General features: G+C 33.8%; 1 protein-coding gene across 1 annotated transcript in view; it reads right to left on the bottom strand.

Annotated features, from left to right (window-relative positions):
- Positions 1–3651: 3651 nt before the first annotated feature.
- LOC128554651 (hemicentin-1-like) overlaps positions 3652–25147 on the bottom strand; it is a 46134-nt gene continuing 24638 nt past the window's right edge. Inside the window, exons 2-5 of the mRNA XM_053535946.1 lie at positions 18397–18741; positions 17166–17462; positions 5576–5866; positions 3652–4070 (exon numbers count right to left, since the gene is read on the bottom strand). Of these exons, the coding sequence (XP_053391921.1) occupies positions 3763–4070; positions 5576–5866; positions 17166–17462; positions 18397–18741 (1241 nt within the window). The 3' untranslated portion in view covers positions 3652–3762. The remainder of the gene's footprint in view (positions 4071–5575; positions 5867–17165; positions 17463–18396; positions 18742–25147) is intronic.

Genomic DNA, 25147 nt, shown 5'->3' on the forward strand with positions numbered 1-25147 from the left:
ACATGAACAATGTGTGTAGCAATTATGGAAACATGATAGAAAAAAGATGAATTAATCCTTGTGTTTGATTTTGCTTGTGAGACGTTTCACAAACATAAAATTGGAATGGATTAATCCATCTTTTTCTGTCAATATTAGCATTTGTTTTTACAAGTAAATGGACAGATCAATATATGCCTTTTTCTTAACATTTTAGACGGTCTTACAATATATTTCCACTACACAAAATAGAGATGGATTAATCCATCCTTTTCTATAATCAATGTTAGCACTGCTTAGTAGAAGTATTGATTTTCACATAATAAGATGAACGCATGGATTAATCCATGTTTTTTGTTTAACATTTTAGATAAACCGACATTGCGTATTTCACAGTCAGTAAACAGTCCAAATGAAAGGATGGATTAATCCATGTTTTATATTAAACATGAAGTGGACTGATAATGTATTTGTTCAACTAAAATGAGATAGAGTCGGAACAATATTTTTTTCACCAAATAAAATGGGGATGGATTAATCCATCTTTTTTGTAATTAATGTTAGCCCTGTTAAGTAGAAATATTGGTTTCCTTAAAGACTGAATGCATGGATTAATCCATGTTATTATTTTACATTTTAGATTAACCGACAGTGTGTATTTCACAGTCGGTAATGACATTGTAATAACAGTCCAAGATGAAAGGATGGATTAATCCATGTTTTATATTACACATGAAGTGGATTGATCATGTATTTGTTCAAACTAAAATGAGATAGAGTTGGAAAAATATTTTTCCACAAAAATAAAATATGGATGGATTAATCCATCTTTTTCTATAATTAATGCTGACACTGTTCGGTAGAAGTATTGATTTTCTTATAAAGTCAATGCATGGATTAATCCATGTTTTTGGTTTTACATTTTAAATGGCCGCCAATTTTAATTTGCCACGGACAATAATTGGCAAAAACGTCAAGTACTTCTACAAAGGCTTTGAACTTAAAAATCGTACTGAATGATAGCCCATATCTACCTTTTAGCAGCCAACAACTTTCATCATTCTAATCTTATTATTTTAAGAAATATTGCTATTATAATATTCTGTTTCCCATGGGAAATGGCCGATTTCCTATGGGAAACGGTCATTTCCCATGGGAAAATTGCTTTCCCATGGGACGGTGTTTTCCCATGGGAAACATTTGGGAAATCTTTCCCATCGGAATTTCCCATGGGAAAACCTTATTTTTTATTTTCATATAAACTATTAGAAAAACATCATAGCTGTTTTATAAAAATACTTTTATGGCACTGGCTAGTTTATTTGTTTAAATAAAAGATAATTTAGTTTTCCCATGGGAAAGAATTCCTTTGGGAATCCCATAGGAAATTGTTCCCTTGGGAAAAGTTTCCCATGGGAATACTTTCCTGTAGGAAACTGTTCCCAAGGGAAGCGTTTCCCATGGGAATGCATTCCAATAGAAAATGTTTTCTGTATGAATTTTTCCCTAGGGAAGAATTATGCAAAAAAAATGTAGCCAGCCTGCTTAGTTCGAAAGGGACAGCGCAGATCTACAGATCGCGTGGTCGTGAAATCGGTCCTCGGGCGAGGCGTCATTCGCACTATCTTCTCCACGACGATTTGATTAAAGACATTGTGTCTAAAAGCGGAAGTGTTATAAATTTAATCCTTTTTTAGGCTCGCTAAATAAAACAAATCGTTGACGCTTAAAGATTTTCTACTGGGGTAAAATACACTTTCACCTTCAAAAATGATCTTTTGGGCGAGTTCATATACTAAGATTGATCTGGAAGTCGGAGCATCTCGGCTGATGATTCACTTTAGAAAATCTGTTAACACTGCACATTGCATAACGTGTAGGTTCGAACCCATGATGATTTTTAGAGTATAAGCAATTATATCTCAGTTAGTACGTATATATTCGAACCCATACCTACAATAAAGACATGATGTTCGGCGTTCAGTCTAAATCACTGCGACAAGTATTGGTTAATGTCATTTTAAGTGTAAAACATGTATTCAGGTAACTATAGCACCCTTAATTACACAATTTGAATTAAATAATAAAATGAAAGGCTCTATAGAAAGAATTTGTATCACATGCAAGATTTGTTATGCTGAAACATAAAATGTTTCGTGTTTCAACATATGCAGAATCCCGAGGAGTTCTAAATACATGTATATTATTACACGAAATGGACATGACTTAAAACTATTTAAGCATAAAGCACATAAACGAATGCAGAATTAATATATAAACTCTACCTCAACCTCATTTAATTTCAATGAAATGCGCAGGGATATATGTTGTTTCTTCACGCTGACGTTATTTCCATTGAATTATAAATCCGTTATGGGCCGTAATACCTTAGCGCTTTACCACGGAACGTGCATATATCAGACTGTTTTATAACAGCACGTCAATCTCTTCTTAAAACATCCCCGAAAAGTGACTAGAACAGAAAATTAGATAAACCTACAGTGTGTATTTCACAGTCAGTAATGGCATTGCAATAACAATCTAAGATGAAAGGATGGATTAATCCATCTTTTTCTATAATTAATGCTGGCACTGTTCGGTAGAATTACTGATTTTCTTATAAAGTCAATGCATGGATTAATCCATGTTTTTGGTTTTACATTTTAGATAAACCTACAGTGTGCATTTCACAGTCAGTAATGGCATTGTAATAACAATCCAAGCTGAAAGGATGGATTAATCCATCTTTTATATTACACTTGAAGTGGACTGATCATGTATTTGATCAAACTAAAATGAGATAAAGTTGGAACAATTCTTGATTTCAGTCGATTGCGTTGCTTATTAGAGTTTTGCTGATTGTATGATGGATTAATCCATGCTTAAGATTGTATTGGTTTCTAATTTTGTAGAAATTATTTGGAAATGACTGGGACTGAATGATGGATTAATCCATGCACTGTTACCTGAAGATCTACGATAAATATTGGAGTTTTATTGTAAAGGCATTATCAGCAATGGATATTATATTTGCAGATGGATTAATCCATGTTTATATAATGCACTTGGAATAAAATTGAAATAATAGCTTACGTATTTTATTCGTTTGTTTGTCAATGCATGGATTAATCCATGTCATAACCTTAGCATTTATTTACAAATTCGACCATTTCCTAAATAGTCCTCCGTTATTTAGTCAAAATAAGGACACCCAAAATGGCGTATACTACCCCCAAACAGGGATTATTTTGTCAAATCCCTTTTTATAAAATCATCAGTTTGTAGTGTTGTTATATTTTCAGGTCCTTTGGGAGCATGGAGTCTATTCAATAGTTATGTAATATAGTTCCCGCTTAAGTCGGTGCAAGGGGTGTAAGAGGCGTGAGAGAGATTTTCCACATTTTATTATCTCTCTTGAACAAATGCAATCAAACCGAGTCTGCTGTTCTTCTTTTTCAGTTGCAGTCTATGCTTCCAATGGATCCTTTTACATATATTCTATTCACTACTGATGATTACGTTTAACTAGGTAACTGTTCTTTTGATACAATTTAGCATGAATCCATAGCTATACGAACAAATACTTACTACATTTTTATTATAAGTGACATTAAAAATTTCTTTTAAGCAAAAAGATATACCAAAAATAAATAATTAAATAAAAGATAAACCAGAACCTCGCAAGCTATTCAGGAGAAATCGTCTCGACCGGAAAGAACCTAAAAGTATTTCATTATTTATTTTACAGTATATATATATAGTATATATAATGAATATATAAATTCACTTACAAAGTACATCGACAGAAATGCTAGTGCTATTTGTTCCTTGTTCCTGCCTTCCAAAGGTTCTGTTCATGACATTTTTTACGTTACATGTGAAATGCCTTGACTGATGTCTCTGAGTATTATTTATAATTAGCGAATTGTTAACTACACTTTGATTCGTCCAGTGGTAAGAAGGATATGGATCACTATGTCCGAGGCAACGTAACGTAAAAGTGCTGTTTTCGATTATGCGTAACGGTTTCGAGACACGCATTTCCGGTATTGTGTCCGTGCTAAACAGTAAGGTTGGCTCTGTTGGTGGATCTGAAAAAAAGAGGCAATTTCGTATTATAGTTTCATAGTATTACTGCTATCAATATATTATTTTGTTTCCACCGTATACAACTCATGCCATCTATATGTACCAGTCATTATAGCATTAGCTAGGGACTTTTTTGTATAAATACCTATACTGGATCTCTGACTTTGATGCAGATTAGTATGACTGGTGCTGTAATTACCAGTGACATGAAAGAAAGAATTACATCACACAGGATAAACAATAGTTTATTAAATAACCATAGCAATGCGGTAGCGACCCAGTAGACGTTCACTGTCTGAAAACAGCACACAAATGGCTGCATTAGGAATTTACCTAAACAAGAGATACTCCTTAAAATATAACCATTTATGTACTCTAGTATTTGTTACAGAATGTTGTTTTTTTTTTTCGACAAAATATACTTGATTTTTTCTCAAAGAGATCAACACGAACACTGTTTTCCCGAAAAATCTTCAAATCAGAAAACAAAAGTTTCTTCCTTTTAAGATATAAATATAGTACCTTGTTAAGAAAATTGGCCTACCGCTTCTATGAACAGTAGCTAGGAGTAGGAGTAGGTGCAAATTTTCTTCAGTCCAGTAATATTACACCAATAAAATATAATATACTAAATTGTACAGTTTTGTCTGCAAAATTTTCATTTTTTTGTGCTACATTTGCATAGCCTAACACACTGATAGTCATGGTTTAAGGTCTGCCGACAATATCTCTCATCCGAATGTCACTGTAAATATTGTTTCCTGCATATGCACCTGCTACGGGACAAATGTACATTGTATATCACAAAGAATACTGAATTTCACCAGTTTGCGACTTTTCTTTCAGCAAAACAAGGGAACATGTAACGAAAACATTTAAAAAACTGCATCATGTTTACACAAGAAAAATAAAAGCAATTATGATAAGGTCCAACTTATTTGTCAAGTAAACTTTTTTAAAACTAAAGAATTAGTTTTTAAACATATAGTTAGATGCCAGTACCATCCGATACTGACACAATGAAACATCGATACATTCTTTCATTGATGCTACTTATTTCTAGTTTTCAATGCATAAATAAAATGTTAGTTATCATTTTATGAAGATGATTCGAGTTCAAGCACCTTCCGTTAAAGGAATACTTAGAAAGAGTTTCTGTACTAGATATCAAATAATTATAGACATATTCAAAAGCTGAATATACCTTTGAATATATTCATACGTAACATGCACTTGCTGTGTCGTAAAGTAATCTTGTCATATTTACATATATATTATCTAAATAGTAATAGCATTCCATCACTGAAATGAACATTCTTGCGGTGCGCAATTAATTGTGTAATATTTGAGGATATAACATTAAATGATTGGAACTCTAGAGGCGATTTCTCTTACACACGGGAAAATCCATTTCTTTACAAAACCGACTGACGTCATGGTGCTTTTTAAACATTCTCGTATATTAGAAATTCATACTGATGATAAAAATCATAAAGTCTGAACTTACACATAACATGTATAGTTAAGTTTGTTTCGGAAGTACCATGTGTAACGTTTCCCAGTGTGTCATTCATCTGGTTCGTTGCCTTGCACAAGATAGTACGGTTTTTTTCAATGGATGTATACTTTATTTCATTGTCGTTACCATGGCCATCCCATTGAGAATGAGGCTGTGGATTTCCGGTTGAATTACAAGAAATTTTTATACTATCTCCTTTCACAACTTTCAACGGCAAGCTCTTAATATTCATTACACCATTAGCTTCGTGGTAATACAATGACGGGTTTTCTGGTGGAACTGAAATTAAAACAAACAAACGACATGTTTTAATTTCTTTGCGTCGTAAATCGACTAAAGGGATTAGCAACAAGACGCATGTCACATGTCCGTATTCTGCTTAACGAAACAAATGTCATGACAGTAATTAGGTATTACTGATATTAGAAAGCTACAGTTTTTGTCTATGCAATAGAAATCTGCGCAATCCATTCTCCTATTTTAAATAGTATGTGCGACAGTGGGATATTGAGACAAACCAAGGACAACCTATAAAAATAGCTGTTTTCACAAAATATTTAAAGACTTCTTTGGCAAATATACTACATACTACGTATCGTAAAAATCAGATATCGAATATTTATTCTATTTATGTCGTTACTGTTTGTTTTTTATTTCTTTTTAATTATTTTGCGTTTTAAGATACATTGACACAAAGTCATCCGGACAATGATTTTAACTAAGTTGGACACATGCGTAGAACATTAAAACTCCCGTAAGTCAATTAGAAAGTTTCCTCACATGAAGAGTCCTACACACAAAGCGAGGATTCGAACCCATATTGGTAAGCGTCAAGTTATTCGAAGTCAGCGAAAGGATACATCAGATACATTAGGATACAGATACTAAGTGTTTGTGAGATTTATTAAGTCTCCCAGTCAACCACTTTCCACATTGTGTCTTTCATAACTAATGGCTTTATTTATTTATTTCTTTTTTATTTATTTTTTTTTGTTATATTTCGTGTGATTTCCCCGAGCAACTGCCTCTGTCGTAGTTTGCGTCTCTGCCTAGCTGGATCTAGATGCTGTTACGCACTTGCACTCGACAGTTCATCTGTAACTCCATTTCGCATGTCTTGGGAAGGTCTGCGCCCTTGATTAAGAGCTCTTAATTCTTAAAATGTTAATTTAGTTAATATATGTTTCAATATTCAGAAAACTATTTAAGTGGAATCAGTATTAGTGGAATATTTTACAGGTACAATGGGTCGAAACCTTTAAAATGGACAGGAAACAAAGAGTATTAGATAAATCCTATTAACTGAAGAAGCTTTCGTGTGTACGGGCCCTCCGTAAGGATTTTAATTTACCCAACAAACAAAACTTGTTCACCTATATAAAAAAACAGTTCTGCAACAAATGGAGGTCGTAGAAATCTAGCGGTGTGCTGTAACAATGGAAACGGCTACTGAAGCTGAAAATCTTCCTTTTGTCATATTTCGAAAAATAATGGAATTAGAAAGTTGATTTTTCATATCTTTATTAAGTTATAAATACCTATTGTTTGCCTTGATTATATTCTAAATATCTTATTGAATTTCTTAATTGTCGTCAGCACGTGCAGTTTTAGTAATTAGCACGTGCATACAGTTTTGAACCAACAATGTGCCATTTTTTAATCAAAAAGTATTTGTTTTGGACTTAATTACAACTATGGCTGATTTTTGGCAGCGGATTACATGCCATATACGTTATTCATTCGCTTCCTTTTTCAATACACATAGACAATGAAGTTAAGGAATAACTCGTTTAATCTCGGCTTGGAATATTTAACATATATAATATGAAAAAAATGTTCATTAGTTTGAATGTTGGAAATCATGTGAATACATTATGGTTTTTTTTTTGTGATATTGTTACCTGTCTGTATTGTATAGATACGCTTAACATATAACGTATGCATAATATCGTTCTCATTTACGTTGATATTTTTACTATTACTGTTACGAATTCAAGTATTTTATACTTGATACTTCTATCACTTTAATAATTAATCATATTACCGAACTTCTCTCCATTAACCAGCAGTACAATAATGGGAGTAAACTAGGCCTTGAGTAAATACTTCTAGCGTGTGTAGAGCGGTTCTACCAAAGTGATGCTAATGTTCATGTTTATATGGAAACCTGGTGCGCCACGTTATTTGTCAATTACTAAATATCAGATATTAATGCTAAATGCCAAACACCTTATGCAAAATGTTTTGAAAACGAAATGACATTTATTAATTGCTATGGAAGACATGCTAATTGTCAAATGCTAAATGACAAACAGTTATTGCAAAATGCTATTTGTTATATGCTTAATGTCAAATATTGCCTGTGAAATGGTAATTATCAAACAATAAATGATAATTGTTAATTGCAAATACGAAACAATAAATGCCAAATGCGTATTGCTAAGTGCTTATTCAGATAAACAGCTGAATATATCAGTGTATAAATGCATCCTATACATAGTCATTGGCCTTTGTAACATAACTTTGCCTCTTTTAAAAATATTTCATAACCTTTAAAACATGTTATTGCTTCAAATCAGGCTGATAGAACTTCATATGTTTTCACGTGATTAAAAGTAACAGCCATTAGTGTAAGTAATACAGGTCATTAACTCACAAAGTTACAGCATTTGACGAGTAGCATTTGTCATTTGGCAATAATTATAGGCATTTAGCACATAGAATATGGCATATGGCATTTGATATGTACCGAAGGCCGGTGCGCCATGAATATAGCTAAATATTAAATGACAAATATTTAATTTTAATTGTCAATAACTTAATGCTAAACGCAAAATACTTAATGCTAAATGCCAATTACTTAATGCAAAATGCCAAATACTTTACTTAAAATGCAACATACCAAATGCTATATGCCGATGGAATGCGCAATGGTAACTGCAAAAATGTTAATTAATGTAAAAAATGAAAATTGCTATTTACGAACTGCTTAATTTCAAATATGGCTTTCGAACGGTAATTGTCAATGATAAATGCTTATTTGTTAAAACAATAAATTATTCTTGTACATGTAAGCATTGAGCTTGTTGTGCCCTGAGAGAAGCCTGACCAGCGTCACTTGTTCAGACCAATTTAGGAGATGAAAAACATCTTCCTCTATCCTTGGTATCGTTAGTGCCTTGATGATGGTGACTTTCTCCTTGTAACTCACATGTTTTGTTGGTTGTTCTGACTGAGCTTCTAGCTTAGCCAGTTTGTGTGCCTCTTCATTGCATGCAAATCCACAATGGAATGGAATCCACTGAAGTGCTACTTTGCATGTTATATTCAGGCTCTGCATTCTCCTGGCTAGCTGCAGAGCTTTATTGTTGATCAGACCTTCCATGACAGACAGTGCATCTGTGAGAAAGACGACTGAGGAGCTTTCTTCTGCCGAGTCTTCAACCATTGAGACGGCCTTCATGAGTGCTTCAGTCTCTGCTTTGTTATTGCTGCAGTGTTTTCCTGTGGCTTCATGTATATCATTTAGCATTTTGTATACGGCATATACTAGTAGTATTTTGTATGTAGCATTTAGCTTTAAGTATGTGACATTAACATTAAGCTATTGACATTTAGCATTAACAACTTCTTATTTAGCATTTGGCAGTTAGCATAGAACATCGGTCCCCACTAACAGCGCAGGGACAATGAGCCCCAGTGTTACGAAAAGAGAAGTTCGCCAAGCATTTAAGACGATGTTAGATTATCTGTTTTTGTAATTCAAAATGTAGTTCCATGTTGTTGATGAGATCTTGTATATGAGTCAGATAAGGATGTGACAGTTATAGCTTTGGCTTAGCTTTATAGTGATCTAGATCACTTTCACTGCGGATTTCCATGCGTACATGTATACGGGTTATCGCTAAATGACAAATTTCATGGGAGTATTTTCAGAGAATGATGTTTTTTCAGACAGTTAATATTTCTTTAATATATGTAACCTATATATATATATATAAATATATATATTTTTAAAATTTTTGGTGAGAAGACATGCTATATCTAATGGTTATATATGTGCTTTTATATCATTGAAATGCTGTAAAGCACTGAAAATGAGGTCTCAAGATTTAATTGTTTATATGAAACAAAGGAAGAATGTAACCTTGTACCATTTCGGTATTTTTACTCGAAACAAACTGATTCTAATAAAGTGTGCATATTGATAAGTACCGGAACAGCCGTACAAAGTTGCAATAAAGAATTAATCCTAGCACTGAGACGTCTAGGATTTATTCAAGTTGCTCAAATTGAGTAAAAGGTAGGGCGTGGGGGTGGAGGGATCCGGGGTTTGGCCATCCGGAGTTATTCATTAACACTTGATACATAGTCCTATACTAACGTTCTTTGCTTCTTAAAACGAGATTATGGTAACTATATGTATGTTGTTCAATGTTTAGAATTTAAGTCATCATAGCGAAACGATCATTTGGTTTTCATTTTATTTTTCATTTTGTCAATAAACTGTAAAGTGGTTTTGTATATAAAATAACTAGAAATATGCGACTTAGTGAAGTAACGGAGCAGGAATGAAAACGTATAAAGAAAACATTTACTGACCATCCTTTTGCAAACAGTCACTTTAACATATGTGTTTTCTTCGTAACTACATGAAAGAAATACAGACATACTCTTTCTTCAAAAAACATCGTATTTTCCTTTGATTTTTCCATCCAGGCTGTATACAAAATATGAAGAGTACTTAATAACATACCAATGGTGATGATATCTCCGGAATGTTTATTGCATATTACGAGATTTCAACAGAGTAACAATAAGTGACCCACCCCAAAAATAAGAAATACGCAAAGCATTATCATTATTTCGCAAAATTTATCGTACATTCTTTCCACATGAATATTAGCACCACTTTGGTAGAACCGCTCTACACACACTGGAGGCCTTAAACTCTAGGCCTAGTTCACTCCCATTATGGTTCCGCTGAATTATTGAGAGAAGTCCGGTAATATGATTAATTATTAAACACTCTTGTTATCCGGATAATACGAAATTATGTGATAATTCCAAAATGCTACAAACGCTTATTACTCATTCTGACCGTTTAAAGTATTATAACTGATTTAACATGGTTTAGAAGCTGTACCATTTGCACTAAACAATTTGAACATGGGACATATTTTTCAGTATGGAGAGCCCAAAACAATGTGTACATTTTGCTTTTGAGAATGAGTTTGGCGATTCAAAGCGTTGTCAACCTTATTTAATGGACTTTAGGTAATGAATATTATTGTGTATTATTCAGTTATTATATAAACAATGATATGAACATGTTCAAAAGTTTTTATTTTAGATCAAATTACCCACATTGACAAATATATAAGCTTATGTAGTAGTTGATGGATACTGACCGAAGTGTTCATAGAAACTTCGAAGATAAAGCCCGAAATGCTATGAGGATAATAGCCAATATTGTAGTTTGGAATTTTGCATATGCTGTTCTAAAGGTACTGGTTGTTGTATATTGAAGAAGTATACTAAAACGTGGTAACTAATGGCTGAAGCATGCCCAAGGTAATGTTTGATACACATGGTCAGTATCAGAATTTCCTGAAACATTTTATCAAAAGGGTAAATGTCTATATCTTTGTAAAATTCTGTTTTAAAACTCAAGTCCGCTGTCAGAAGGTTCTAAAGCCTACACGCCTGTATCTTTTCTGCTAGATTTTGGTAAAAAATTAACCAAGCCAGAACAGGTAAATTTAACACCTGAATCTAAATGTGCTAAGATTCCACAGGGGGAGGGGGTACACCCATATTTAGAAATTAAGTATGCTAGGGATCTGTTAGCATTTTAAGAGTGTGAAAATAATGGCACTTTAACAGGTCAGTTTTGCTGGAATATGTTGAATACTGCTGTGAATTCATAGAAGTACATTGCCTTAATCCCTTAACTGATAATAGTTTGATATTGTACTTAATAATTTAGTACACTTGTTAACTTTTCCATACAAAGTTGTCCCCTACCAAAATTTCATCTGCAATACAGGACTCACATGCATTTCTATACTGAAATATAAAGAGTAGGTCCCAGTGTATAGGATAAGATCTACGTTCATGAACTTAATATTTGTTCAATATCCCCATCCCTCTTCATCTGTAAGTTCAATACATTAAGTTGGTGTTATGAATTGTAATTGAGATCAATTGTTTTTTGCTTTGTTCCTTGGGCTATAATAACCATGGTATTTTGACTGCTGTTCAAAGTATGTGGTATGTTTTGTGGTGTAGAAAATCCTGGGCCTTTTTGGAGACAGTAATATACGTCTTGTAGATCTTGGTAGGATGAAGATAACCTCCAGCAAAACTCTTAAAGCCATTTCTAAAGGAGCTAAAGATCTGTATAGGTTGACTGCCGGGTACCCCCACCAGCACTGAAACATGCGCCAATATATGGCCATATATTTTCGGCATTCTTTATCGGGTCTTTATCCAAAGTCATCATTCGGACTATCTCTATAATTGTAAGAATTACATTCATGGAAAGAGAGTGTTAAAATTTCTTTCCGATAACATATGAGGCAAAAATTCTTAATCTGCGATGGGTTTCATATGCTATACTTATTAGGTTGCTGTGACTGTTACCAGTATAACAAGAGCTGTTGGAGGACAGCAACGCTCGACTAAGCAACAGCCTTGTCAACTGAATGAATACAAAGTCGAAAAAGGGGCATAATTTTGTTAAATTGGGAAAACGGGTTATGGAACCTTCACAGTGCTTATCAGCTCATGACTGAGTGTGTGAAGTTTCAATCCTTTACCATTAGTGGATACTGAAAAAAACTAGCTTACATTCAAAAACTTTTAAAAACCAAAAACTGCTATTTTGTTTTGTGTTTAACACCGTTTTTCAACATTATTTCAGTCATGTAACGACGGGGAGTTAACCTAACCAGTGTTTACTGGATTCTATACCAGTACAAATCTGTTCTCCGCAAGTAACTGACAACTTCCCATATGAAGCAGAGGTGGAGGACAAATGATTTCAGACACAATGTCTGTTATAAAATCGTCGAGAAGAATATACACCCCGCCCGAGAATCGAACTCTCGACCCCGCGATCCGTGGACCGACGCTCTCTCTATTGAGCTTAGCGGGCGGGTTAGATTCTTTTTCTTGTATGCCTTATTTTTCAATCTGTAGAAGATTTAAATAGTAATATTTAGGCGTTATTTTGTTATAGCAGCGTATGAATTTTCGCACTCATTTATTAATTATAGCACGTGAGTAATCTTACACCCTTGGTTGTAAAATGAGTTTTTCTAGCACCTGAAAAGCACGCCGGGAAAAGCCTGTCCGGCATGTAAGAAATTTCGAATTTACACTTAAAAAAATCTATTTATTTTACGTAATTTTAATGGTTATATCCAACTTATTTCCAGTTTGTCTGCTCAACGCCATGCGCATCGCATCATGATGCTATAATTTCGTGACGTCAAGATAGCTTTGTAGACAAGCTATAATTAGTCCTGTTACGTTTCATGAGTTCTGTTACACTTTGTTATGCTAGAATATATATTTATAATCCTGTTAGTATTCCTATGCAAGAGTACATAAGTTTAAAGAAGAACCAAAATCATGCAAGAAAGGTTCAAAATCACACTTCTGTTTCATCTAAAGTAGTAACATATTGGAACCCATTGCTTAACAGAGCTGTAATATACACTTTAAATGACTGCAAAAACTTGATTTACAATTTTAATGTGTGACAAAACCCGCATAACAACCTATCCGGTAATACCTTGGTATTTAACCGAGAAGGAAATATAAAAGTTGACCAAATTAACAAATATGAGATAATATGAAAGTTTAAGGCATATTTCCGAAAGTTAGATATCTATAGGAAATATACTGCTTTTAGAACACACCCAAGCCTCGCGAACCATGGTATTGTTTTGTTTTTCATTTTTGTTGCATTCAGCATTTTTATTTGTATTTAGCCTGAGAGATTTTCCAGTAAAGATCGAATGACGACAAACAAAAGTGTATAAATCTGCATATATTTAGTGCTGTGTAGTCTATAACAGTAATTCTATAAATCATTAGATTGCTTTGTTCCCACTGTTTATTGAATGTATTCGCACCTTCCCGCAGTTCTACAACGATTAACCCATAAATATTCTGACAAAAGATAATGTTTCCTACTTCCTAAAGAGAGACTTCCCGGCCGGGTGAATAAGGTCACTTACCCCTCACCGATGTAGGTTCGAGCCTCACACGGGGCGTTGAATTCTTCATAAAAGTCGGTGGTTCTACTTAGGTGCACACCCGTGATGAAATAATGCACGAATGCGGTCTTCCTTCACTATCAAAGCTTAAAAGTATGACCTATAATTGTGTCACTGCGACATTAAACCCAACAAAAACAAAAGCAAAATATTTCTTGAAACTATAAATGTCATTTAATACTTCAGAAAAGTGACTTGTCAGTAACATTAGTCCCCCACGAATATAAATGATTTTACAGTATATCTCCTTTGACTGGGTTCTCGTGTCAATATAAGAATTGTGATATTGAAACAACGGTTAACATATTTTGCAAAGTGAAAAAAATCGGGTAAAATTTATATTTTGAAAATGTTTCTTAAATCAGTATCTACGTCATTATAAACAAACTTTACCATATGCATTTAATCTAATAAATGACAAGTTTAATAAAAATTATAATGGAGAGTCTGCAACATTCCTACGATAAACATAAGTAACTGGTAATTAAAAGAGCATTTATAATTGCGGATTTCAATAATGAATGTAACAATTAAAATATCACTATGTAAAATAATTATTTTCGTCGGCAAGAAATTTCGTGGTTTTTGGTAAAAAACAACAATTTCGTGGATTTCAACTTTTGAACATAAATTTAATAGGAATTTTACTTAATTGCTTTTTTATTAAATTTCGTGGACTGACTCCACGAAAATAAGTCCCAATGAATATCTATGATCTTAAAGTACATTTCCTTTGACAGGGTTCTCGAGTCAATTAACTGAATAATTTCTACTATCCTCACACTGATCTAGTTTCGAAATTCAATAATATCAATGGGGAGTTCAAAGAGAAAGCCTGAATTTAAGACATCATATAACTATTGCATAATGACTTGGCTTGGCAATGAAAAAGTCCGTGAAGTTTGGTGTAATTTCTCCTTTAGTATTATAGTGGTAAATAGAACAAATAAAGGGCCGTAACTCCACTGAAAACAGTGAAGTAAATTAAGCCGATAATATACACAATAAGGCTTGGAACTGATAACTTCTGTAAGGTTTGGAGGAGATGCAACCAATTATAACAGGAGGGCCTTGATGACTCTATATCGCCACCAGAATTGATCTGGCCTACTGACCTTTTATTTGATTATAAGGGTGACCTTGTTTTTGACCTAGATTAGAAATTGACATAAAAGTCATCAAGATAAACATTCTTAACCGATTCTAATGAGTTTCAAACTTTAACTGTATACTCTAGAGTGTTGAAAAGATTTTCATTTGATCTGGCCTACTGACCTAGTTTTTGACCCGACATGATCCAGTTTTAAAGCTGACCTAGAGATTATCAGGGCAGACATTCTGGGCAAGTTTCATTAAGATTGGGTCATAACTGTTGCATATAGAATGTTAAACATTTATTCCTTTAATTTGGCCAGATTATCATTTTTTTCTTTATCCCACACGACCCACAATCAAAATTGACCTAAAACTCAAGGCAAATGTTGACAAAAGACGAACGAAACACGACGAACAATGACCGGTAACAATAGCTCACCTTCAGCACTTCGAGTTCTTGTGAGCTTAATGAATGGTATGCGTGAATATGGAAGATATTGTTAAGAAATAAAAAAAGTCAAAAATATAGATGGATATCGGATCATAAATGTGGCCTCTAGGCTGTTAACAATCGGTTCATCTGATATGAGCACGTAAGCTAGCTTTTAAAAGAAATGACCCAGATTCAAGTATTGCCTAGGAATCATCAAAATAAAGTCTTACCAAGTTTCATGACGACAGGGGCATAAAAATGGCATCCAGAGTGTCAACAAGCTTTCATTTGATTTGAATGGGTGACCTAGAATTTGACCCTATTTGGTTGGATTTAACGTCGCACCGACACATGACCCTATTTGACCCAGTTTTATAAATGGCGTAGGAATCATCAAGATAATCATTCTGATCATAATGATACGGTCATAAATGTGGCCTAAAATTGTTAACAAGCTTTTCAGTTGATTTGACTGGGTGACCTGGTGTTTGACCCCATTTCACCCCATTTGACCTAGTTTTAAATGTGGCATAGGAATCATCATGAAAAATATTCTGACTAAGTTTCATGAAGATAGGGCCATTAATGTTGCCTCTATGGTGCCAACATGCTTTTATTCAGATTTGACCTGATGACCAAGTTTTGACCCCGCATGACCCAGTTTCATACTTGGCCTAGAGATACAAATCAAGTATAGTAATCAAGGTGAACATTCTGTGCAAGTTTGTATTTAATAAAAGCATAAATGAAAGCTCTGTATAGCTGATAGGGCCAAAATATAAACGTTTGCTCCTTTCAGGAGCGGTAACTCTAGAACGCATGAGGTAATCTAGCCAGTTTTCGAAAAGAATCAAGATCTCATTGTGACCTAAGTTATGTGCAAGTGTGGTTAAAATCGAATTTAAAATGTCACTTCTATTGTGTTCACAATTTAAAACTTAACAAATTTTGACTCTTTAATTTCCGGGTTTAACCATGGGCTGTAACTCCAGAACTTATGATACGATCTGACAGATTCATCAAGAAATCCAAGATCTATTGTTGGTAAAGACATTTTGCAAGATGGTATCAAATAAATTTATGAATGAAGACTCTTTATCGCTGCAAAAGCCAAAACAGCAAATTTTTGCCATTCAAGGGGTCATACCTCTGCAACCCATGATGGGATCTGGCCAGTTTTCAAAAAGAAAAAAAAAATGATATTATAAAAATACAATATTGTGCAAGTTTGATTTAAATTGATTGCAAACTGTGATCTCTATTGGGTTCAATAGAAATTGTGAACGGACGGACGACGGACGAACAGAGGAAGGACGATCACAAAAGCTCACCTTGTCACTACGCGCCAGGTGAGCTAAAAAGAGAAGCGGCCATTACATGGTAAAGGTTGATGAACTAATTGCAATTACTCTGCTGAAAACTATCAAATAGGAATTTCAAAAAAGCCAATGATATGCTAAAAGAGGCTCGACCTAATCACTTCTGTGGGATTTGATGGAAATCTTCATGATCGTATAAGAGAAGTGCCAAAAACATCAAACAATTTAATGTACCAAGGGTCATTACTCTGCTGAACATATTCAAACTGGACAATTCTAGGCTTGGCAATAGTCACTCCTGTAAAGATGCATGGACAAACTTTGTGATAGAAGGACGGACTGACAGACAGACCGACAATACTTAATATGTCTTCCCCACTACACAGAGACGTAATAACGTAGTACATAGATTAACAAAGAAAGGTGATAGTAAAGCAACTTACATAACACGGACAATTGAATATAACTTTCATTGGTGCGCTTTGTAATGTTTCCATCTGGTGTTTTAATCCAATTTTCAGCCATACAACAATATTTTCCATCGTCTTCTTTCTGGACATTGCCAAACGTTAAAACATTGGTTTGGATATCTGTCCTATTTGGAAGAGTCCAAGCATACTTTGACTTTGGATCGCTGTTGCTTTCGCAGAAAACCGATATCGTGTTATTCAATATAACCGAAACATTTTCAACAGGGACATGCAGGGAATCAATATAGAAATGTGGCGATGTTGGTGGATCTGAAAGATGATGTACATAACCATACACTTTATACGCTTTTTTTCTGTCTTTAACAAAGGATTCCCTCAATAGTATTACGGGAATTTTTTTAAAACGTTCATTGAATATTAGCTCGAAGTACAAATGCACTTATATTTACTATGAACAGAATCTCTTGTCTTTCGTGCTTGTGTTAACCCACGGAATCAGTTCAACGAAGAAGTATGTTAGTTCTATTAATTTTATTCATAAGGTATGACATTCATTAATTAATGTTTCAAAATAGAATTGTTGTGGTCGAAAATACAACCTTTAGTGCCCACGAAATTTAAAAGATATTGCCGTATAATTTCAAATAAAATATTGTGAAATACTGATGAAATATCATGCATTTATTCAATATACTATTTTAAGTATGTATTTTCTTAATATTCATTTTAGTGAAACACCTTAACTTCACTGGTGTTCTGGTACTATTTTTGCATCTTTGGCACTTACTTCGGTATCATTTGGACATTTGAGGTGAATTCATACAACAAAACATTATGGTAAATACCTATAATGGTTATGTTTTTCATACATTTCAAAAATGAAACTGATTTATATCTGTGCGGAATAGTTATTTGTACAAATTACGTATTTCGGTAGTTTGAATATGAAATAAACAGACAAGATGTTTACATGCATACGATTTCGTTTATATGGTAAGGCATTCGATGAAAACGAAACAAAGTGTTCTGAAAAAAAAATCTTTTATACACTGTTAAATATTTCGTTGACATTTTTATGTAGGGCAGTCAAATAACATCGCAAATTTATATTATATCCGTATTAGTAAAAATCAGTCTCATCAATGCGATTAAATGAATAAATAAGAAATTATCAGACTGTTTATGAAGAGAAAAATAATGATTTGAACGTTCTGTTAGGCGAAGCAAATAGGTAAATACATACACTGGACGTAAAGCAACGGTTTCCTGCCAGAAGTGACCGGTACCTTGTTTCCAACGTTACTTGCCTTACAATAGATTCTAGTTCCATTGTAGTTTTTAGAAGGATACAGTTGAAGTTTACTTTCCACGGAAAAAGGATATTTGTTCTGGTCAGATAATTGCGAAGAGTCTTTTGTAACCTCTTTTTCATCTGTAGTGTTATATGGTGTCTTTGAATTAATAAACCAGCTGATTTTAGCCTCCGGGTATCCTTCCGATGTATTGCAGATGAATGTAGACCTTTTGTTCTCTATTACATAAATCAGATTGCCATTTGGTACTGTCATCGTTACATTGTGAATTGGAACTGAAAATTAAAGCCAATCTGAAAACATCAAGTTCATTATACTATATTTCATTTTTAATCAATTGTATAATCTTTTTTAAAACTTTTAAAGTTTTTCATTTTTCAGTTGTTTTGTGAATCACAAGATAACAGAGACAGATTTTTGTCATTTCTCGCGATTCCAGAATATAAAATTCCCCCTGATGCATGTTTATTTAAAAACGTTACAAGCATTCTGCTGGTTTTTGGTCCAAAATATATTGTATACAGAAATTGCGTATGCTTAATACAAAAACATATGACCAGTTCGTAAGTTCAGATCTACAGATCCTTTCTTTAAATTCCATTTATATATATTTTGATGATAAAAATGTTTATCTGTAGAGAGCTTTTGATAAATAGGTTTATATTAAGATATTAGATCACTAATAGTAATATTTACAAAATGGTCTTTGCTTGGTATATTCTGAAAGGTAACCGTGTCTTGCACTATTTTGCAATTTTTTAACAATTTTTACCGTGCCGTTTTTTATAAATTTTGTATAACTTATGGTATACCCTCAAGCTCAAGTAGAGACAAATTTCAAAGTGATAGCCACTATCCAAATTGTTTGCAGAGAACTCATTTTACCATTAATTTTAATAAAAGAAACACCAATCTATTGGTAAACAGCTATAAAACAAAACAAAAAAATGTCAATATCATTTTTCTATGGTGCCTCAAGTAAACGGATTTAATGCATACTTCAACATTGAAAAAATAAGGGCGAATGCTGTGTTTCTGTTTTGAATTTTGCTTACTCCATTTAAAAATAACCTTAGGGCAGACGTAAAGCCTGCCTAAATTTCTTCCACAATATATAATCTAAGAGTGAAAAACAAAATAGAGAATTTTCACCGCGTGTAAGTCAATATTTTTAAAGATGTGTATCTTAACCCCTTCTGTTTAAGTAGTATATTCACTTTGAATCTTTTCCCATTTTTGTACAAGAAATCAATAAAGTCTTAAAAATGTAAAAAAACTTACTAGAAAAAAAGGAAAACAAGGAACAAAATGGTCCCAGTAGGGCTTGAACCTACGCCCCCCCCCCCGCCCTAAGAATTGCAGTAAAAGTAGGTTTATGGTAGGAATTGAATACTCTTCAATAAGGAGGTTCTCTATTAGTGATCTAAAATGTGTTAAAAGTGAAAAATGTACACAGTTGTGTGTTGAAAAGGCGGACTTGTAAGATAATTTAAGAAACATGATTAAACTTGAATTTGATCAAGTGAAATGCAAGGCGATAAAGTCAGGTTTAAAACGCATAGAAATTCTAGAAGTAAAAGGTTTTGATAAAGAGGTTAAAATGATAAATAAAAGGAGAACATCAAACTAGAAAAGACGACTGACAACCAGAATGTTCAAGATCAGTTATTGACACAATATACACAGTACACCTGTAGAAATAGCATCCGAATAGGATAACTATTACACCATATGATTGTAGAAAACAACTATTCTTACAAATCAGAAACTTAAAGTTCTAAAATTACAGTTTCACTTCACAATGACATTGATTTTAAGTTCACATGAATAACACACCATAACAGTGTAAAACATGATTGACCTAGTGTCCTAGTGTTTGGCCCCACGTGACCTAGATTTTATCATGGATGCCATTCTCACCAAATTTTATGAATATCCAGTGCAAAATTCGGCCCGTATTGCATACAAATGGATTTTCTTTACTTTGACCGGGTGATTTAACTTTTGACCCAAGATGGCCCATATTCAGACTTGCATAGATTTCATATAGTCAAACATTCTGATCAATTTTCATGATGATCAGGTATAAAATGCAGTCCCTGTTTGCATACACAAAGTTATTGTATCATTTGACCTAGTTTTTTTACCAAAGATTACCCATATTCAAACATGACCTAGATTTCATCAAGGCAACCATTCTGACTCAATTTCATGAAGATCTGGTGTAAAATGCAATCCCTTTTGCATACACAAGGTTTTTCTTTTATTTGACCTAATGACCTAGTTTTTACCTTAAGATAATCAATATTCAAATTTGACCTAGGTTATATCAAGGCAATCGTTTTGACTGAATTTCATGAAGATCAATTGAAAAATACAGTCTCAATCTCATACACACTGTTTTCCTTTGATTTGACTCAGTGACCTAGTTTTAGACTCCAGATGACACATACTCAAATTCGATCTAGATTGCATTAAGACAATCATTCTAACCAAATTCCATCAATAAAAATCAATAAAAAATACAGCTCTATTGCATACACGAGGTTTTTTCTTTAATTTGACCTAGAAACCTACATTTTGACCCAGGATAGCCCATATTCAAACTTTATCTAGATTTTATTAAGGTAATTATTTTGAAAAAGAATTCATGAAGATCAATTTAAAAATTCAGCCTCTATCGTATACACAATGGTTTTCTTTAATTTGATCTAACGACCTAAGTTTTGACTCCAGATGGACTATATTCAAAGCTGGCCTTAATTTCATCAAGGCAATCATTCTGACAAAATTTCATGAAGATAAATTGGACTATACAGTCTCTATCGCATACACAAGCTAAATGTTGACAGAAGACAGACGACGGACGCCGGACATCGAGCGATCACAATAACTCACCTGAGCGTTGCTACGGTGAGCTAAAAATAGGCAAATAAACAAGCAGGAAGTTATTATTAAATTTCAATCACGCCTTCAACGGGAAAAGATCTTTAATCCAATAGAAAAAATGAAATAGTAAAATAATCTTTCTAAGTGAGATCTCACTAACCTTTACTTTCATGGTTTGGCTTGTGTACGGTACAAGGCCTAAGATGAAACAGAAGCTGACTGGACGCAGTGTGGGTGTATCGTTTGTGTCAACAGTATGGGCAATAAGCACGAAGTGAAATAACGCAACTTCGTATTACTGGGTTAAGATGAAATGGCAAGAGAGATTTCGGTGACAAATGTAGAAATAATCAACCTTCAAAAACCAGATGACGAAATCGACTATGCCGAAGAGTAAGATTTTTTTTGTTTAACACCTCTTGATGAACTTTATTATAATAATTAACTTCTTCAGAAGCCCGCGGGAATGTTAAATGTCACAAACATATATTCAAAAGGTTTCTGCAGATGCTAATACACGAAACATACATTTAATGTCGCTATTCTTGCATAAACAAGCAAATTCGATGAATTGGTATCCCCCGCCGAAAGGGTTTGTGATGAGGAATGGCAAAAAAAATATATCCGGCAAAAAGTTAAGGATGTTAATAAGAAGCAAATAATTTCATTAGTCAAAATCAATTTAACAGAAAACAAATGTTTAATTAAAGAGTACATAATAAATGTATGATACTTTGATACTGACTAAAGAATTTATTATGAATGGGATATGCTTACTGTAATAAGCTTAGGTCTTAAAATTAAATGCAGTTAATTGAAATGTGAGCTTGAAGTTTAACTGGAACGAAATATTGTCTTTGAGTGGTTTGGCACCAGGTGTTGCTGTTTAACATGTACAGTTGAACTTAAAAGAACAGATGTCCTTAAGATAACACAATCAAGTAAGATATCTTGAACATGGCTGAGTGCAAGGTTTGTGCAGTCACAACTTAACATGTTGAAGGTTTGAACATTTAAAAAAAAAGGAATGGAAATATATATCTCTCTATATATATTGATATATGTATATATTTATTTTTTAGGGGTTGCGGCTGCGGGGGAACGGGTGAGGAAACAAAATTTCACATGTTGATTATAAATATTGATAAAAAATTAAAAACGAAAAAAAAAAAAATGGGTGAAGTTGGGGGTGGGGGGGGGGGAAGAGGATGCACGATCAGTGGTGGGCATGACTGGGTGGAGGAGCGAGGTGGGAGAATGGTACAACTTGCATGTTGATAAATATTCATGGAAGGTTTGAAAAAATTCTAAAATAGGGAATGATAAAAAATTATTTTTTTGGGGGGTGGGGGGGGGGGGGGGGGGGGAGGGTGTGTGACCAAGGCAAGTGCGTGACCAGGTGTTGGTGCGCAACTTCACATGTTTATAGTAAATGTTTATAGAAAAGAATGAAAGAAATTTAATTAAAATTCTGCCAAATGGTAAGTTTGTTATGTACAAATATGTTGATTTTTAGACAATTAAAGGGCAATAACGCTGAAGTTACAAAAGAAATCCGTACGAAATTGTGTTTTCACAACCACATTATGGTGATCTAAATTCTGTTTAAGTTTTATAGTTCAAGGTCAAATATATCAAAAGTTATGATGCAGAAATTGCCATATCTATAGATCTATAGTACCCTATATATTTAACACTAGAAACTTCTAAGGGCCATAACTCTGTTGTTACTTGGCAATCTGACTGAAACTTGATGGGCCCCATAACCTCATAGTGGTGAACATGTATATGAAGTTTGTTTAATTTATTTTTTTATTTTTTTTTTTGGAGGGGGGCGGGGGGGGGGGGGGGGGGGGGAGGGGGGGAAGGGGTGTGATCAAGGTAAGGGGGTGACCAGATGTGGGTACACAACTTCACATGTTAACAATAAATAATAATGGAAAAGAATGAAAGAAATTTAATGAAATTCTACCAAATGGTAAGTTTGTTATGTACAAATATGTGGAGATTTATAGAATTAAAGGGCAATAACTCTTAATTTACATATAAATCCGAACGAAATTGTGTGTACACAACCACATTATGCTGATCTAAATTCTGTTTAAGTTTCATAGTTCTAGGTCAAATTTATCAAATGTTATGATGCAAAAATTGCCATATTTATAGTACCAAATATAGTTAACTCTTAGACTAGAAACTTCTAAGGGCCATAACTCTGGTGTTACTAGGGCAATCTGACTGAAACTTGACGGGCCGCAAGAACTCATAGTGGTGCACATGTATATGAAGTTTTATTTAAATATTCCCAACCATTTCCTAGATATGGCTCCGGATGGACGGACGGACGGGAGGACGGACGTTCTAACGAAACGTTATTTATGTGACACCCCCATTGTTCTCTCTATTGTTCTAACAGTCACATAAAAAGAAAAAGGTCACATAAACAGAACGGAATGAATGACATCAAAGAAAAAGTACCGTTATGCAGTCACTTAACCATCATTTCGCGGGCACGGAAAGACGGACGGAAGGACGGACGGTTGGACGGACAACGCCAAATCTATATCCCTCCGAGTTTCGTCGGGGGATTACAAATATGCCACGAAGTCTTAATTTATCGTTGTCATACGTGATGGCTTAACGATTCCGGTACAGCTTTCACTTTCCTGTTTATTGTTTTTGGGAACGATTAACATGCTTTAGGCCACACCAAATTGATTACTTGGTCAACGGATTTCCCGCTCCATTTTTTTCTAAAATCAAAAACAAATATTTTTTTTGAAAATCAGCTTCCGCTCGCTTCAGTTTTTGCAAACCGATTTCAAAATTTCAGAGCGGGCGTTTTTCACTGTTTAGGGGCCTTATTATCACCGTGAAGCGACAGTAATTCATTTAATACATGTAATCATAACTGTCCAATAAAACACCAGAAGAACATGTTTGAGGCTCTGTGTTGTCCCAGTTTTCAAAACTGACAGCCGAAATGACGGTTAGATTGCATAAATAAATCATTGAAAGATCATTAGAAAGAGTTTCCGCAGAACATTTTTTTCTCAAGATGAACATCAATATCTCATTATTTAAAACAGTGTCATTTAATAACGGCTGGTGATTAAATCAACGTTTTGCTGCAATCCTTAAAATTTTACACATATATCCGCAGTAATTTGGTAGTACTTATGTGATAAACAGGCGGTATAATTCAGTTTGGACTTCACATACAGTGTTACATCATAAAAAATGTATTATTGAAATAACTTTGATTTTAAGGACTGGAACATTGCTTCTATCAGCTATGTAAAATGAACACAATTTTCTTGCGGAGAAGGGGTACGCACATGGAACTTTATTAGGGCAAAGGAATCCTAAAGAGCTTACAAACTCACAATCCAAGAAAACATGCATTAAAGGCTTACTGTTTTATTTTTCAAGTAGAGTTGAAAAACAAGAATATTATATAACTGTTTATAGATCCTTTTTCAGATTTGTGTAATGGGTACCATCAGATCTATTTATCAAAAAAAAAAAAAACTGAAGATGATAATGCATTTATTGTTAAGACTTGCATCATCAAAAGTAAGTATTTCCTTATCTGCCAAAGTTAAATGTGAAATCAAAGAACAACAGAAAGTGCAAAATTTGTCATTGAATTTACAAGTGAATTTGGCCATCAGTCGATGACGGATTTCCTGGTATCTTGTGAAATTGTATTGAAAGTTGACAGACACTATGATATATAGGTCATGAGTATACCTAATATACTGGTGAGGTGATTGCAGTATTTTCCATATA

Source organism: Mercenaria mercenaria, unplaced genomic scaffold (genome assembly GCF_021730395.1).
Source record: "Mercenaria mercenaria strain notata unplaced genomic scaffold, MADL_Memer_1 contig_592, whole genome shotgun sequence".
In the NCBI taxonomy this organism is placed as follows: Eukaryota; Metazoa; Mollusca; class Bivalvia; order Venerida; family Veneridae; genus Mercenaria; species Mercenaria mercenaria.